The following is a 16637-nucleotide window of genomic DNA, read 5'->3' as shown; positions in this document are numbered from 1 at the left end:
CAAATTAGCCATTAGATAGAGCCTAGAGGAAGAGGACCTATTGGATTGCCTACCTGTTTACCCCAAAGTCTATTAACCTATACATATAGTCTTTGTCAAATTACAATCCCCATACAGTGGATTGATCATACGTTCATCCCCGAGGTTCATATCTCAATGACCATCTACTGCACCCATTTCAGCCACAAAGGCAACTATGATCAATCCAAACTGTCCAAATAGGGGTTCTATTGGATTGTCAACATGTATTAATCCTGTAAGTACTAAGTAGTCTATGTTAACAATGTCACAAATATTACACTGGAGTTCTGGCCAATCAATTTGGCATTTTAATACATAAACTGTCCACATAATAGGGTTCCACTTTTAACACGTGGCAAAATCTTCTAGGTAAGAAAGTTTTCCAAGGACTTAAATTGCCATATGGAAGATCATTAGGTCTTTCTCACTAAACACTACCCAGATATCCAACTATTTGGGATCTGGGCCAGGAATAATTGGGGCCAGACTGGGCTATAATCCCCGTACCAACAAGCAAACCCATTTTCACTGGGTAGTAATCTGCTACCAATCCTGTCCATACAAACCACTGCAGCCTCACGTTGGGAACAACTCTCTTGTCATTCTCCCCAAGTACGGCTGCAATGGATGGTGGGGACGTTGTTGGCACAATGTGTTGGTAGCCGATCCAACTCATTTTCACCCACCCAAACAGAGAGAGAGAGACAGAGAGACAGAGAGAAAGAGAGACCTGGTTGCCGATCAGCTCATTAGCCTGTATTCAACTCCTTACTATAGCTCTCCCGAAATGATGCATGCCATTTTAGCTTCAGTATTTTATCACTTTGAAGTTGGCCCCAAATGAAAGGTTTACTTTGTTTGACTGCTTTGTTATTTGTCTGTGATTGTGTGTTGCAGAATTGCAATCTTGGGTGTGAGTGAAAAGGAATAGCCACGAGTCCCAGGAAATAAAATACTTGAATCAAATAACTTGTGACATCTAGTCAGGTTAAATTAAATCAAATGCTTACTAAGAATAAGTTAAAAACAGCATATTTTAACCCATGCATATGTTCCACGTACAATGAAATTGTACTTGTACTATACAACCAGCTTATAACATGTTCCAGATTAGTCCCCGTATAGTTTCAGCAATGACGCCCTCTTTTTATCGGCTGTGCTTTCATTCTCACCAAGTAATTACTCGTAGAGCTTTTCCACGGTAGCTTTTAGACGTGCAACATCAGCACCGATTACTTCAGTAGCCTTTGCCCCATTACAAAAAAGGTGAAACGTTGGCTGCAAGAGAGAAAAAAGTGCTGTTAAGCACACTATTCAAAGTAAAATGCAAAAATAAATAGCATACAAAACATATTCAAGCATGTCAAAATTTCAATTGCATTATTTCAAATAGTTAAATGTGACATCTTTCATCCCAAATTCCAAGTGAGATGAGCAATAAAGCAAAAGCCGATCCCAATTCCAAGTGGGGATACATGTTGTCAGAGGAGGCTAGACGCCACATGCAAGTCCAATCTGACTTGACCGTCAGAGACTCTTACCCCGGGACACCTACTCAGGGTCTCTGACGTTTCTCTATGCTCACAGGTGTACCCCATTGCCAAGGTCTTCAACGGAGTTCCAGATTTTCCCTCTACACAGACCGTGCAGCATGAATACCCACCACCACAAGCCAAATCAATTTCTTTGCATACATCTTAATCCTAGGGCTGCCCTTTGTGACCTGGGTGACCAGGGTTCGAATCTTGGAAACAGCCTCTCTTATGTACAGGGGTAAGGTTGTGTATACCTGTCCTTCCCCAGACCCCACATTGGCAGGAGCCCCGTGCACTGGGCTGCCCTTTACATCTTAATCATAGTCATCAAGCCCTATCCCAATTATATGGGGTCAGCTCATAATCCCCACAGGACTCAAACAGCCAATTCTTAGTTCAGGTTGCCACTGTTAACAAAGCTCCCAATCTAATACTGCTGTTGCTTCTTTGTTAGCAAGATTACAGAAATAAACCTCCACCCATTCTTAAACAGTGTTGGTCTAGCAATTTTTTGTCTTTAGATACCCATTCCTCCACCTGCTTCTCATCTTGATTTGATTCAATGAATCAACCCACAAGACATCATGTAACAGTTTTTTAAGTGTTACTGCAACTTTCTGACCTGCACTACCTCCACCAAATGTGCAGAATCTCCTCTGGTCTCTAAATCATCATAAGCCCTAGTTGAGAAGTCACTTTCATCTCTCAGGTCCCATGAGATATTAGATGGTTCAATCAAATATTTGCATGAAATGATTCTCAAAAATAGTTGCATATATGACACAAATTAGAGTTATTTATTGAAACATGATGCTGAAATCATTTGAAGGTGTAGACATTAATTGATTCATGAGTGGTGCACATGCACCAGTGTTTGTTCTTGCCCAGATAGATGAGATTGCCCCCAGTTGGAGACCACCCAATGAGACCATCCCTCAAGCTAAAATTTGGTCAACCCCATGGTTTAAAGTGTCCCTAATTTCCCTAATATTTCCACAACATATTTCCATTTCCATGGGTAGCGACACGAAATTTTATTGGAATCGACATTTCCCCAATAACACTATGTGGAGTGCAAGAGAGAGTTTCCACGACATACTTCCATTTCCACTTCCATGGGTAATGTTGGTTCGGATGTCTTAATGTGTATGCTTATCTTTGTTGGGTCTTAAGTCGTTAGTTATTGGGCCTAATCTTATTTAGTGTTTCTTATTTGTCTAGGTGTCCCATCACTAATCAGGGGCATTCTAGTCTATTCATGTAATACTATGTAATACACTTATATATAATAGAGTAGGGTCGGCTGAGAGAGGTGTGCCACCATTCTCAAAACTTTCTCTTCTTCTTCTTCTCTTCTCCTTCGGCAGCTGTGTTCCAGCAAACATGGTATCAGAGCTCTAATCTATCACCTGGTTACAGCCGCCGCCTCCTCTTCTACTCTTATCTAACTCTCTTTCTTTTTCTTTTCTATCTTGGTTGCTGCAAAGAAACCCTAGGGTTGGTCGTAGAACACAGCAAGACCTACATCTAGGGTTTCCCTTGGTTGTAGGGCCCAAGGGGAGTTTGTCCCAGAAGCTGATGCCCTACTAGACTTATTACAGCAGATTGTAGCCATTCAGCTAAGAGAGATCTGTGTGGAACAGATCTAGGTGGGAGGACTGATTTCGGCAGTCCTAGGGCTGGTCGTAGGGGTGATTACAGTCTGCGACAATAGAGGTTAAAACACAGCAGAAGTCAGCACAGTGCAGCCGTGTGTTGCTCTTGGTTTCAGCTCTGTTACGGGTTCTCAGGACTGAGTTTGCAGTGTAACAATTTCCGTAAGTCTGAAACAGCTTTCTGTATATTGTGTTTGCAGTTGTGATTCTTGCAAGTAGGAGAAGATGTCTTCAGTATCCGGGGAAGAGTCTTCTAGGGATGTTAGGACTGGTGGGAGGTCTCATAATCTGGAGAATCCAAATCTGCACAGCCTGCAGATCACTAATGTGTTGTTGGATGAGTACAACTTCAGAGAATGGTCTGTTTCAGCCATGCTCTTCATCACTTCTCGGGAACTCACTGGGTATTTGGACGGGCTGAAGAAGGAACTTGAAGTGGGTAGTGTAGAATATGCAGTTTGGCGTAAGGAGAATGCTATTGTTATGTCCTGGCTACTTGCTCCAATGACTCCACGAGTAGCTAGGACTGTTCAACACTTCTCCACTGCTGCCAAGATCTGGGAGAAAGTTTCTAACACTTATGGGCAGAGAAAAAACAATGCCAGAATTTATAGACTGAATCAAGACATTGCTGCCTTGAGACAAGGGGATATGACTGTTGCAACATATTTTGATTGGGAGAATGCCAAAGACAAGGAAAGGCATGATAAACAAATTGAAGAGGGCAGAGCATTTAAATTTTTGGCTGGTTTAGATCCAATATATGAGAGCATAAGGTCTCAAATTCTGAGAAGGGATGAAATGCCAGATTTACATCGTGTTTATTACTTAGTGAGGAATGAAGAGGTTAGAAGAAAAGAGATGCAAGCTGATACTCAAATTAAGCCAGCTGAACAGCCTGTTGAACATTCGGCCCTAATTTCTACAAATCAAAAGGGGAATAAATACTCGGACAAGAGGCATCTTAAGTGCACTCATTGTGGAGGTGAAAGGCATGTGAAAGAGACTTGTTGGGTTCTCTATCCTCATTTGAAACCAGTTGCCTTGAGGAAAGATAAGAAGCACCAGAAGGGTCAAGCTGCAAGTGGGAATCTTGTTGCCAGTCACAGTGATGATAGCTCAAAACACTCATCCACAGTTACTTCTTCTCCCATGGGACAGATTGCTAATTCCTCCGGACCAGGGTCCTTGGGTTTCACTGCTGATGAAGTAGAGGTACTTAGCCGGGCTCTAGCCCATCTAAGGGCCAATTCTCTTGCTTCCCACCTCCCTTGCCAGATCAGATAATGTCTCTGCTTTTAGTGCAACTAGTTCTATTGATCCTGCTTCTTGGATTATTGATTCCGGTGCAACTGACCACATGGCACATATGTCCTCTCTATTTTCTTCCTATCATTTATTGTCTGGCCAAGATAAGATGAGGGTTGCTGATGGTTCTTTCTCCACCATCTCTGGGAAAGGGGTGGTTGACCTAAGCAAGGACCTCTCACTCAAATATGTTCTGCATGTTCCCAATCTTTCTTCAAATTTCTTATCTGTTTCAAAGCTTACCAAGAATTTGAATTGTAGCATAACCTTTTTCCTACTCATTGTGTCTTTCAGGACAGATTGACGAAGAGAATGATTGGGAGCGGTCATGAGTATAGAGGTCTCTACTACCTTGATGCAGACATCAATTCGGCCTTACAAACATCTGCTACTAGTAGTCCGTCCAATGTAGAGTCAATAGCTAGGTTACATCTGTGGCATGCTAGGCTAGGTCATTTGCCTTTTTCATCATTAGAAGTGTTGTTTCCGGAATTATTCAAGGGTGTTTCAAGTCAAAATTTAGTTTGTGAAGTATGTCAGCTGTCAAAACAATGTAGAACTGTTTATCCAATTTCTAGTAATGAAATTCAAGCTCCTTTTGATTTAGTCCACTCTGATGTTTGGGGCCCTTCACCCCTTGTTTCTGTTGATGGCTTTCGGTACTTTATCAGTTTTATTGATCACCACTCACGATGCACATGGATCTATTTGTTAAAAGGACGCGATGAAGTGCCACGGATAACCATGACATTTTACAAAATGATTGAAACACAATTTTTCAAGAAAATTAAGCAATTCCGGTCAGACAATGCCGTTGAATATTTTGAAAGATCCTTGAACCTGTTTATGGAGGATGTTGGAATGATACATTAGTCATCTTGTGCTAGTACCCCCCAACAGAATGGGGTTGTTGAGCGCAAGAATAGACACCTATTGGAGACTGCTCGAGCCTTACTATTTCAGCACAAGGTTCCCAAGCACTACTGGTCTCAAGCAGTCCTTACTGCATCATATCTGATAAATCGAATGCCATCCAAGGTATTGGGTATGAAAACTCCTTTCTCTGCCCTTTGTCCTCATCTTCCAGATTTTTCTCTTCCACCTAAAGTCTTTGGTTGTATATGTTTTATACATGTAAAGGATCCAAAGAAGACCAAGTTGGATCCTAGGGCTACGAAAGGAATCTTTTTGGGGTACTCTCCTACACAGAAGGGTTACAAGTGTTATGATCTAGTCACCAAGAAAAAATGTCACAAAGGATGTGGTGTTTTTTGAGTCTCAGTCCTATTTTCATTCTTCCCAGAATCCTCTTCAGGGGGAGATTAGCGGGATGGAAGAGGATTCCTCTGTTCCCTCCTTTTTTGTGCCTCTTTCTGACCTTCCATCTTCTCCTCCTGATCCTCCTAGTTGTAGTATCCCGGGTGAACCTAGTGAGGCTCCCATTGTACCAGCTACCACTCTTGATGTTGCAGATGCTACTGAAGACTCCAGGAGGCAACAAAAGGATATAAGAATCACCTACAACAGAAGGAAAAAGAGCCCTCTAACTCATGACTGCAACCAATTGGACTCGGATCAACCTGTCTCAGCACCTCCAGGTAATCTTATCACACATACTTCTGATTTGGATCTCCTTATTGCCCTTCGTAAGCCTACCCGTTCTTGTACTATCCGACACCCCATTGCTGATTTTGTGTCTTACTCACATTTGTCTCCTCGTTATTGTTCCTTTGTATCTGCTCTTTCTTCTGTGGATGTCCCTACTAGGTATTCAGAGGCAATGTCTGACCCAAGATGGAAAGAGGCTATGAACAAAGAAATGAAAGTCTTAATGAGAGCAAGGACCTAGGAATTAGTGGATCTACCGGAAGGAAAAAGCACTGTTGGATGCAAGTGGGTGTTCACTGTAAAGCATAGGGAGGACGGGTCCATTGAAAGGTACAAGGCCAGACTTGTAGCAAAAGGGTTTACTCAAAAGGAAGGGATTGACTACAAAGAAACCTTTGCTCTAGTAGCAAAACTCAACACAATCCGAGTTCTATTTTCATTAGCTGCAAACTTCTCATGGGAGCTACATTAGTTGGATGTGAAGAATGCTTTCCTAAATGGCGACCTACATGAAGAGGTATTCATGGATCCTCCACTAGGTTATGGGCTTGGCAGGAAAATGTGTAGACTGAGAAAAGCATTATATGGTCGTAAGCAGTCTCCTCGGGCTTGGTTTGAGAAGCTTTGTGGGGCCATGAAGAAAGTGGGTTATACTCAAAGTAGGGCAGATCATACCTTGTTCATAAGGAAGAAAAATGGCAAACTTATAGCACTTATTGTCTATGTGGATGATATGGTGATTACAGGGGATGATCAAGAAGAGATAAAAAGACTAAAGGAGTTCTTGGCTGCTGAGTTTGAAATCAAAGACCTGGGCCATCTAAGATACTTCCTTGGGATTGAAGTTGCTAGGTCAAAAGAGGGGGTCTATATATGTCAACGGAAATATGTCCTTGATCTTCTAGAATAGACAAATATGATGGGGTGTAGGCCAGCAGATACTCCAATAGAGCAGAACCATGGTCTACAGGAATCAATAGGAGAGGACTACCTTGATAAAGAGAGGTACCAAAAGCTGGTGGGGAAGTTGATTTATCTATCTCTCACTCGCCCAGATATTGCTTATGTTGTACATGTTGTCAGTCAGTTCATGCATTTTCCTAAAATCCCTCACATGAGAGCTGTGGAAAGGATTCTCAGATATTTGAAGACTTGCCCGGGGAAAGGAATTATGTTCAGAAAACACAATAAAATTGAAGTTGAAGCATATACTGATGCAGATTGGGCTGGTTCTGTTGGGGACAGGAAGTCAACCTTCGGGTACTACACCTTTGTTGGAGGAAATCTGGTTACATGGAGGAGTAAAAAACAAAATGTGGTTGCTAGATCAAGTGCAGAGGCTGAATATCGAGCTATGGCTCATGGTGTTACTGAACTTCTGTGGCTTAAGATCCTTCTTGGTAAACTCGGAATAAAGATCGAGTGTCCTCTCAGGTTGCACTGTGACAACAAGTCTGCCATCAACATTGCAAATAACCCAATGCAACATGATAGAACGAAACATATTGAGATTGACTGACACTTCGTCAGAGAAAGAATAGTCTCAGGAGAACTCTGCATTCCTTATACTCCCTCCGAGATGCAGATTGCAGATGTTCTAACAAAAGGGCTAGCTTCAATAAAATTCGTGGACTTACTTGGCAAGCTAAACATGATTGACATCCATGCGTAGCTTGAGGGGGAGTGTTGGTAGCTTGAGGGGGATTGACATGATTGACATCCATTAGTTATTGGGCCTAATCTTATTTAGTGTTTCTTATTTGTCTAGGTGTCCCATCACTAATCAGGGGCATTCTAGTCTATTCATGTAACACTATGTAATACACTTATATATAATAGAGTAGGGTCGGTTTAGAGAGGTGTGCCGCCATTCTCAAAACTTTCTCTTCTTCTTCTTCTCTTCTCCTTCGGCAGCTGTGTTCCAACAAACAGGTAACAACATGAAATTTTTACTAGAATTGACATATTCCCCATTGAACACTACCAATTCTATGTGGAGTATAAGAGTATTATAACATAATTTGGTAACAACATTGTAGGTATGTGAAGTAACAAGTTATTGTATTACCACTTTGAGCTAACTCAATATTCATTTCAGATATAAAATATTAGTTTTTGTTCGTGTAATAGATTATTTGGTTAATATATTACAACCATTTACATTTTCTGAGTTCAAATTTTGCTTTAACTCATTCTATCATAAATCTCCGAATCTTAAGGCTTATAGGGCAACTTTAGAATATATTTTTTATTCATAACCTTAGGTTCTTATCTTTGTTTAATGATTTAGAATAAGATAATAATTTAAAAAGGCGTGCCTATGCTTCCTTTATCATTTCATAAAATAACATTCTATATTTTGCACATTTTACAATGTTTCCACCATATCTATAATTTTTACAATATTTCCGACATTTCTGACATGTTTCTCATATTTGGATGACCGACATTTCCACCAACATCGACATTTCAAACTTTGGTCAACCCTGAGACTACAGCCTTTAGGTGTTGGAGCAGATCTCCCTCCCTCCTTAGAGACACTATCTCAAACATGTAAGATCTCTAACATTCTGATTGAACCCCTTGATCATTAGACTTAGAGACCCATAATTTCTGTGGTGAATGACCATATGTTGTTAGACACATATTGGCTATACACGTGGTGATTTTGAATGAGGTTATAATGGATTAGACATATTTAAATGTGAGTGTCTCAAGATAAAAAAGAACCAGAAATTAATTACCACAAGATGACTTAACTAGGTGAATAACCATATGTTGCTACAATGTGAAAGTAGTGCACTGCACAAACCATTTTCAAAACAAATCATGATAAGTGGGTTTTTACCACAGAGGTAATATTTAACTCGCTTAATGTGTCCTCAAGCCCCTCCTGCAACAGATTACCAATAATAAGCTCAGTGAAAGTTTCAAAGTAAAAGAAATTCTATAATTTTTTTTATAAATTAAAACAAAGAAAAAAAAAGGAAATTTTACAATCATAAGACAGACAGCTGCAATAAATGCAAAAGGAAAAATATTGTCATCACTACAAATATATATATCGACTTGAGTAATAAGTTCTAAGGTGATCTGGTTTTAGTAGATACAATGTGAAGTCACTTCACATTCAGTCTGCAGAACCATTCTGGTAAGAATTACATTGAGAATAATTGTTTTTGTCGTTCCTAACAGGAAAATGTGATTGAGGAATATTGGAGCATTATAAATTGCAGTTTCATCGATTTATCACTTGGATGCTCCAAAAGAATTGCATTAATAATGAAATAATACTATAAACAAAACCAACCCAAATTGGTGGGAATAAACTTGGAGGAGAATCTACGGTGAGAAGATTTGCAGGTATTCTAGGTTGCAGGTATTCTACGGCATGGGCAAAATTCAGGAGTGGACTACGGGTCCCTCCCAAAGCCTACGGGCCACACTACTGCTGAAAGACCCAGTCGCCTCAACGGCATGGCAAAGTTCAGGAGTGGACTACGGGTCCCTCCCAAAGCCTACAGGCCACACTACTGCTGAAAGACCACGTCGCCTCTACCGCATGGGCAACACTACTGCACAAGACCCAACCGCCTCGTCGGCATGGGCAAAGTCAAGGAGAGTGGACTACAAGTCGCTCCTAGAATCTAAGGGCTAAAGTACCGAACTGGCAGAGACCTCAGCACCTTACAGGCAGCTCGCTTCCAAGCAGCTCCCAGAACCTAAGAAACTAAATCAGCGCTTACAAGCTCGTCGACTAACGGGCTAAAAGGAGAAATATACTCCCTTCGCCGAGTTGCTTTCATCTCGGGAGTGGGGGGCAAATGATGAGGGCGGATTTGGCCCTCCAATGACATTATGACACCTGGCAGCCTCATGCCAACTAAGTGCAGCCCCTTGACAGCTAGGCAGCTCGCCATCATGCAACACTCACAGGCAGCTCACCACTAGGCAGCTCGCCATCATTACAACACAGACAGCTCGCCATCATGTAGCCTGGCACCTCAGAACAACTAGGCGACACCCGGGACCACTTTGACAACAACTTGCCTTTGCTAAGTTGATGGTGTCCCGCCAGGTGCGGCCTGGCACGAGCTGGCAGCCTGGCCCTGGCACGAGCTGGCAGCTTGGCCCTGGCGCGACATGGCCCTGGCACGAGCTGGCGGCCTGACACAAGCGCCAACCTGACAACCTCGACGAACACACCTCCATACCCCGCATTTTACAGGATTGTGACTTGTAACGGCTATATTAGTTCACCAACTCCCCGGTTCTGACAAGAAGGGACAGTTTTACCATTTGATGGCATTTCACCCACCTAACACGCAAACCAGTCCCATCACAACTGGGATCCAGGAACTGCTCCACCTAACCCATGAGGACTCCAGTATATAAAGACCTCACCCCCCAAGGGCGAAGGTAGGATGCGAAAAGGGATGGATAACCTCTGCTCTCTAGCTCTCTCATCCTCTTATCATCTTCAAGCTCTCTACTACTATACTGCGCTAACTTAGCCATCGAAGTGACCTCACCGAGTAAACACCCCCGGGTTCTCTGATTTAGTTCTCGCAGGTCCCTCAACTCCCACCGCTTACAAAGATGAGCAGATCATCGCCAGTAGGGAGTAGCCAGTTCAGTTCCCGTCGTTACTAGTAGCCAGATCACCTCTTGCCGGTAGCAATCGAGTTGCACTACACTAGGGAGCTCGTCATCAAGGTAGCTCACCTCCAGGCAGCTCATCAAAGTAGCTCACCTCCAGGCAGCTCATCAAGGCAGTTCGCCACCAGGGAGCTCCACTTCAGCCTCTAGGTCACAGGCCACTTGGGAGCAGACGAGATGACGAGGTACTTAGCCAAAAAATTGACACATCAAGAAAAAAATGATACGTGACCGGAAACCGTCACATCAACATGTAAAGTGTATTCAAATGAAAATTTAAAAATAAAAGCAAACATATAAAACATTTTCAAGCATGTAAAGCCCGCAATCTCTTTTTTCCTTAATTTTCTTGATTCTATGAGTCACCTTTGTAGCACGCCCCTCGAGGCAAGCCCGAACAAGTCTATGTTAGGGTTTGAAATTCTTATTTCTCACATAAAAAAATAATGATTTTACAACTTTCATTGCCTTTTAAGAAGATATTTTATTGCAATGAATGAATGAACAACATAAGCAAATAGGGGCGTGCCTAACATAGACTTGTTCGGGCTTGCCTCAAGGGGCGTGGTTGGGGGTCCAGGGGTGGAGCCCCGGCCCAGCCGTTAGACTCAAAAAACAGGAAAAAGCGCAAAACTTTAAAAGGGTGCACGCCTGGGCAGAGGCGCAAGGTGCATCAGGCACATGCCTAGGCGCACCAGGCACGCGCCTTTTCAATGAGGTGTGCCAAGGACCTAGACGAGGCGCATACCCCAAAATGCGCCTAGGCGCGCCTGAGGCGCACCTTTTAAATCACTGGGATAGATAAGTGAACTTCAAGACATGAGCAAATTTGGGAAGGTAAGAGAGAGAGGTTCCCTACCATTTTAGGTTGCCAGAATGTGGATTGACAACGAAGTACCTATAGTGGAAAATTTTAACAAGAAATTAGAAAGGTAGAAGGCCAACCACATTTCCTTGGGAAGGAAAATCACCCTAATTAGATCCACCTTAGCAAATCTTCCAATCCATTACCTCTTAGTTTTCAAAATTCCAATGTTAGTGGCAAAGGAGTTAGAGAAGATTATGACAGATTTTTTATGGGACCCAAGAGAAAACAAAAATAATAATTTAGTGAATCGGGCCACTATTTTCAAATGCAAAAAGGAGGGGGCTTAGGTATAGGAAACATAGAGTTAAAAAATAAGGATTTGTTGGGCAAGTGGTTGTGGCGTTTTCCCCTGAAACCAGATTGTTTATGGAAATAAGTAATTCAGAGTATTATGGAATGAATGAAAATGGCTGGGATGTCGGGCTGAATGGAAGGGGTACCTTCTCAACACCTTGGAAACCAATTTCGGGTCTGCTGCCTTGTTTTTTTTACTCTTATTAAGTATGAATTCTTCTCTGGGGACAAAATTAAATCTTGGGAAGATCTGTGATGGGGTAATGCTCCTTTAAAAGAAAGATTCCCCTTGTTATACCAGCTTTCTTCTTTTAAAAATAAAACCATCTCTCAGTTTGTGTCTTTTTTTCCAATGGGTTATCGTGGAAATTTGGGTTTAGTTGCAACCTGAGGGAAGTTGAAATCCCCATGGGCATAGAGTTAATACTCTTTGGAAGATGTCTTTTTGGATCTTCCGAAGTCTGAAGTTAGAGTTTGGCACCCCTGTTCTTCTGATTTCTTTTCTTGCTCTTCCTTCTTCAAGTCCCTCTCTTCTCATGACCTTATCCCTAACTTTCCGGTGAAAGAGGTGTGGAGTGGACCTGCCCCACCCAAGGTGAGGATTTTCTGTTGGGAGGTTTTTCACTCAAAAATAAACACATGTGAGACCCTTCAAAAAAAAATACCCAATTGGTGCTTATCTCCTCACATCTGCCTTTCTGCAATGCGAATGGGGAAATTTCTTTTCACTTACTTTGTCATTGGTTTTCAGCAGCAACTTCATTAACCCACCTACAAGAAGAGGGAAGATCGAGGTTGCTTAGAGATGAACCAAAGAAAAGCCTCCTAAAAGGTTCTAATCCAAGGAACCTGAAAGTTATTCGAGTAAGACCTTTTGTATCATTTATTTTCTTGATGAAAATTTCATTTTCTATTATCGAAAGGAAAACAAAGTTCTGATGAGAACAGGATAGAGGATATGGCTGCGGAGAAGGGGTCCAAAGTTATTGGGAAATGGCGTTCTGAGGTGATGGAAGACAAGTCCTTCAAGATGGAAAAGGATTGGAACAAAGGAAGGTGTGTTCTAAAAATCAGAGAGAACAATAAGGCGACTATACTGGTACCGGTGGAGGTTGTTGTATGGATGAAAGGCTTCTTGGATGGTGCTATCAACTCGTGTAAGGAGGAAGGCTGGAAAAATTCTATGACAGTTCCAGGAAGGACTTTTTTAATTGAAGTGAGGAGGAATACTAAGGGGTGGTTCATCACTGTGACTGAGCTATTTGGCATAACTGGAAAACAGATGGTCTGTCTACCGGAAGGTAAGAGGCAGAAGGGGTGGATGGTATTCGTGGAGGAGTTGCAGTCATTTCTGGTGGCTGTGGAAAGGAAGAAGATGGAAGGTGAGAAGGCAGTTGTCCAGAATTCCAAAGACCTTGGCCGAAAGGTCCAGGAGAAGGTAGATGTGATTGGAATAAGGGGGAGTACAGAGGTTTAGGTACTACAGCGCCTGTGTGGTGGTTTCCTGTTCCTCTGTACATAGAATATTGGTGGGTGATGGAGTGGACAAATGGAGAAAAATGAATGGTGTTAATGGCTGATAGGAGTGTGAAGGATTAGCAGAAGGTTCCGACGGAAGTAGTTAAGGAAATTAACCTGAAGGACGAAACTGGTTTATTTCCCTTTGCAGAAAGGAAGGTGGTTCTTGATGTAGGCGACCAAGAGCTGAGCTTCAACACGGTGGTTGTAGATGGAAGCCTCATTCAGATTCAGAAATGGAGCCCTATCTGTAATGAGGTGGAGGTGAAAGATGGATGCACTCGGCTGAAATTGTTAGGTCTCCCCTTCAATCTGTGGAGGGACTCTGTTCTTGAGCAGATTGTTCAAAGCCTTGGTGGGGTACTGATGGCAGCTAACAAAAGAAATCTGGGGGCAGTGGAGCTGCAAGTCGCCGGAATCAAGCAGGAGTTCTTACCAAGATTTTTCTAAGTTTGCTCAGACGGAGCTTGGTACAGAATGTGGGTGGCGTCTGAAGTCGAACAGGCATGGTGGGGAAGAAGTCGAAAGGTTGAAGATGAAGAAGAGGTGGCATGGTGGTGGACACGTGGAGGAAGAAGAGTGGGGGAAAAAAATCTCAAGAGAAAACCAAAATGGAATTAAATCAGTCAACGTGGGTAAACCAGGCGACAAGCCAGCTATTAAGAGTAATTAATTCAAATTTTTTTGAAAAAAGTAAGTTTGAGGTAGGGAACTTATCCTATGCTGATGTGGCAAAGGAAATAAGTGGACCAAGCCAGAAACACAGGGCTTGGTCCGAATCGGTGGGGGTTAAGGGAGGTTCAAATTCTAAACCGGTTTTCAATTTAAGCGACCCACGTGATAACTTAAAATGTCACGTGGGTCGGGGTAAGAGGGAGGAAGAGGTGCCGACTATAGACCGTCCTTTTGGTCTATCATCGTCTACAAGGGGGAGGACTACAAGGAAGAATACGCAGCAGCAGAAAAGTGGTCGACAGGGGGACTTGCAGTGGTTGCGCCGTCAAGATAGGGCTGCTCCAAGCTTCGTGAGGCGCTCCGCAATGAGACCAAACCCTAGATTCGTAAGAGAAAGACGTGAAGAAGAAGCCAGTTTGGACGAAGGATGGATTCGATGCAGGAGAAGAATGAAGACTCGGACTATAGCTCAGCCGTTGGTACCAGTATTGGTAGTGTGGAGGATGACGGAGGTTACGATGAAGGTATATGGGCTTAATGAACACTGCGGGCTTATTTCAGGGGAGACATAGAAGAGGAGAGGAAAAACAGTTCAGACGGCAAGAAAGGCTCGACGGGAGATGAGAGAATTCTTGGGATTCTTGAAGCAAATGAGGCTGATGAACTTTACCGAAATAACCCATCTCCAAGGCTTCAGATTGTGCAAGGCACAAGTAGTGTGGCAAATCAGGGGAACCTGAAGCAGAGCAGGAATACATTAACAAGGGGTAAACAAGGGGGAGGACAGATTGCCAGTTTAGCCAAAGGAGAAAAATGCTGCCCAACCAACTTAGGGGGACAGATAATTACCAACCCTCGGAACTAGTGAGGGAGGCTGTGAACTCCTGCCCGGATCCCACTCCACCCCTCTAAACAAACCCAGGTAATCGAGTTAATTCAGTTTTTGCTACTGATGAGTTTTCTGTGTCCTTTGTTCCAGATTCTGATCCCATTCCATGTTCTGCAGCCCTAGTTTGTGAAGCCAACAAATGTGGTGGGTTCCCTAAGAGTGTGGAGAGTTTAATGCAAGATCAAAAGGGGGAGTTGATAGGGAGGTATAGGAGTGAGAGGGTGTGGGAAATTATTGAAGGAGTATTCAATGAGGTAGAACAAAATGTGTTGTGGAGGGAGGGTATGACTGAGATTAGAGGGGAGAGGTCAACTGAGAGGAGAATAGAGGAGAGGAGAAAAGAAAAGGAAATGGCAGAAAAAATATTGGTGTAGGGAGACAGGAGAGAGGATTCAATAGCAAAATTTGTGGGGAAATTGGGATGTAGAATGGAGAACTTGAGTGTCTTGAAAGGTGGCCTACAAAAGAAAAAGGAGGAAATCAAAGTGAAGAAAAGGAAATTGAGTGAAGTTGGGAGGTTAAAAAGGAATTGGAGGGTGAAGAAGTTTGGGGTGAAAGGAGAAAGAAGGAAAGGGGGGAAGTAGTGAGTGGGTGAAAAAGGGAATTAAGAAAGAGATGAAAATGAAGATACTTGGCTGGAATGTGAGGGGTATAGGAAGCGCAAGGAAAAGAACAACGATTAAAGAGGTGTTAAAGCGATTTGATCCAAACATTGTACTAATACAGGAGTCTAAAAGAATGGAGTTTGATGGTAGATGGGCAAAGAGTATATGGAAAGCCAGGGGGGATTAACTAGGTGGCTGCCCCATCATGGGGAGCCTTAGGGGGAATAATAACAATGTGGAAGAAGGATGTGGTTGAAGGTGTGGAGGAACTAATCGGGAAATATTCAGTTTCATTGAAGTTTAAGCAGCAAGAGGATGGATATGTGTGGGTACTAACAAATGTTTATGGACCAAATGATTATAGAGAGAGGAAGGAATTGTGGGAGGAATTGGCTGATACCAGAGGACTCTGGGATGGGCCTTGGTGTGTGGGTGGGGATTTCAATGTGATTAGATTTACAGAGAAAACCAATGTTATTAATCAAAGGGTGACAACCAGTATGAGGAAATTTAATCAGTTTGTGGATACCTTTGATCTTAAAGAGTAACCTTTAGCCCACAAGACATTCACTTGGTCCAATCTATAATTGAGTCTCATCTGCTCTAAGTTGGATAGGTTCCTATTTTCATTGGATTGGGAAGACCATTAGGGGAACCTAGCCTCTAGAGCTCTTCCTAGATTGACCTCGGACCATTGGTCAATTGTGATTTGCAAAGAGGAAAGGAGTGGAGGGCCTGCCCCTTTTAGGTTTGAGAATATGTTGTTGCTCCATCCTGGGTTTACTACAAGAGTCAAGGAGTGGTGGATTGAGTGTAACCCAGCTGTGGATTGGGAAGGCATGAGATTTCATAAGAAACTTCAATTTTTGAAAGCCAAGCTCAAGGAGTAGAATCAATTAGATTTGGGAGGTTAGAAGAAAGGAAGAGCGCTTTGATGGATCAAATTGAGCTCCTTGATTCGAAAGAAGGGGAGAATTTGGAGAGGCAACTAAGGAACAAAGA

At 42.7% G+C, this 16637-nt stretch overlaps 1 protein-coding gene across 4 annotated transcripts in view; it reads right to left on the bottom strand.

The window, feature by feature from the left end:
- Positions 1-957: 957 nt before the first annotated feature.
- Positions 958-16637, bottom strand: part of LOC104599691 (thioredoxin O2, mitochondrial) — a 35511-nt gene continuing 19831 nt past the window's right edge. For 2 of the 4 annotated variants that reach the window (XM_010262324.3, XM_010262325.3), the window contains exons 5-6: positions 8976-9020; positions 958-1299 (exon numbers count right to left, since the gene is read on the bottom strand). In XM_010262324.3, coding sequence (XP_010260626.1) covers positions 1201-1299; positions 8976-9020 — 144 coding nt within the window. In that variant the 3' untranslated portion in view covers positions 958-1200. Of the gene's footprint in view, positions 1300-8939; positions 9021-16637 lie in introns of all 4 variants that reach the window. The other 2 variants (XM_088891850.1, XM_010262326.3) reach the window with 2 other exon arrangements.

The sequence above is a fragment of the Nelumbo nucifera genome, chromosome 7 (genome assembly GCF_055504915.1).
Source record: "Nelumbo nucifera cultivar China Antique chromosome 7, China Antique-T2T, whole genome shotgun sequence".
In the NCBI taxonomy this organism is placed as follows: Eukaryota; Viridiplantae; Streptophyta; class Magnoliopsida; order Proteales; family Nelumbonaceae; genus Nelumbo; species Nelumbo nucifera.
The sequence above is the reverse complement of the archived record's forward strand: the minus strand, read 5'-3'. Positions and strand labels throughout refer to the sequence as shown.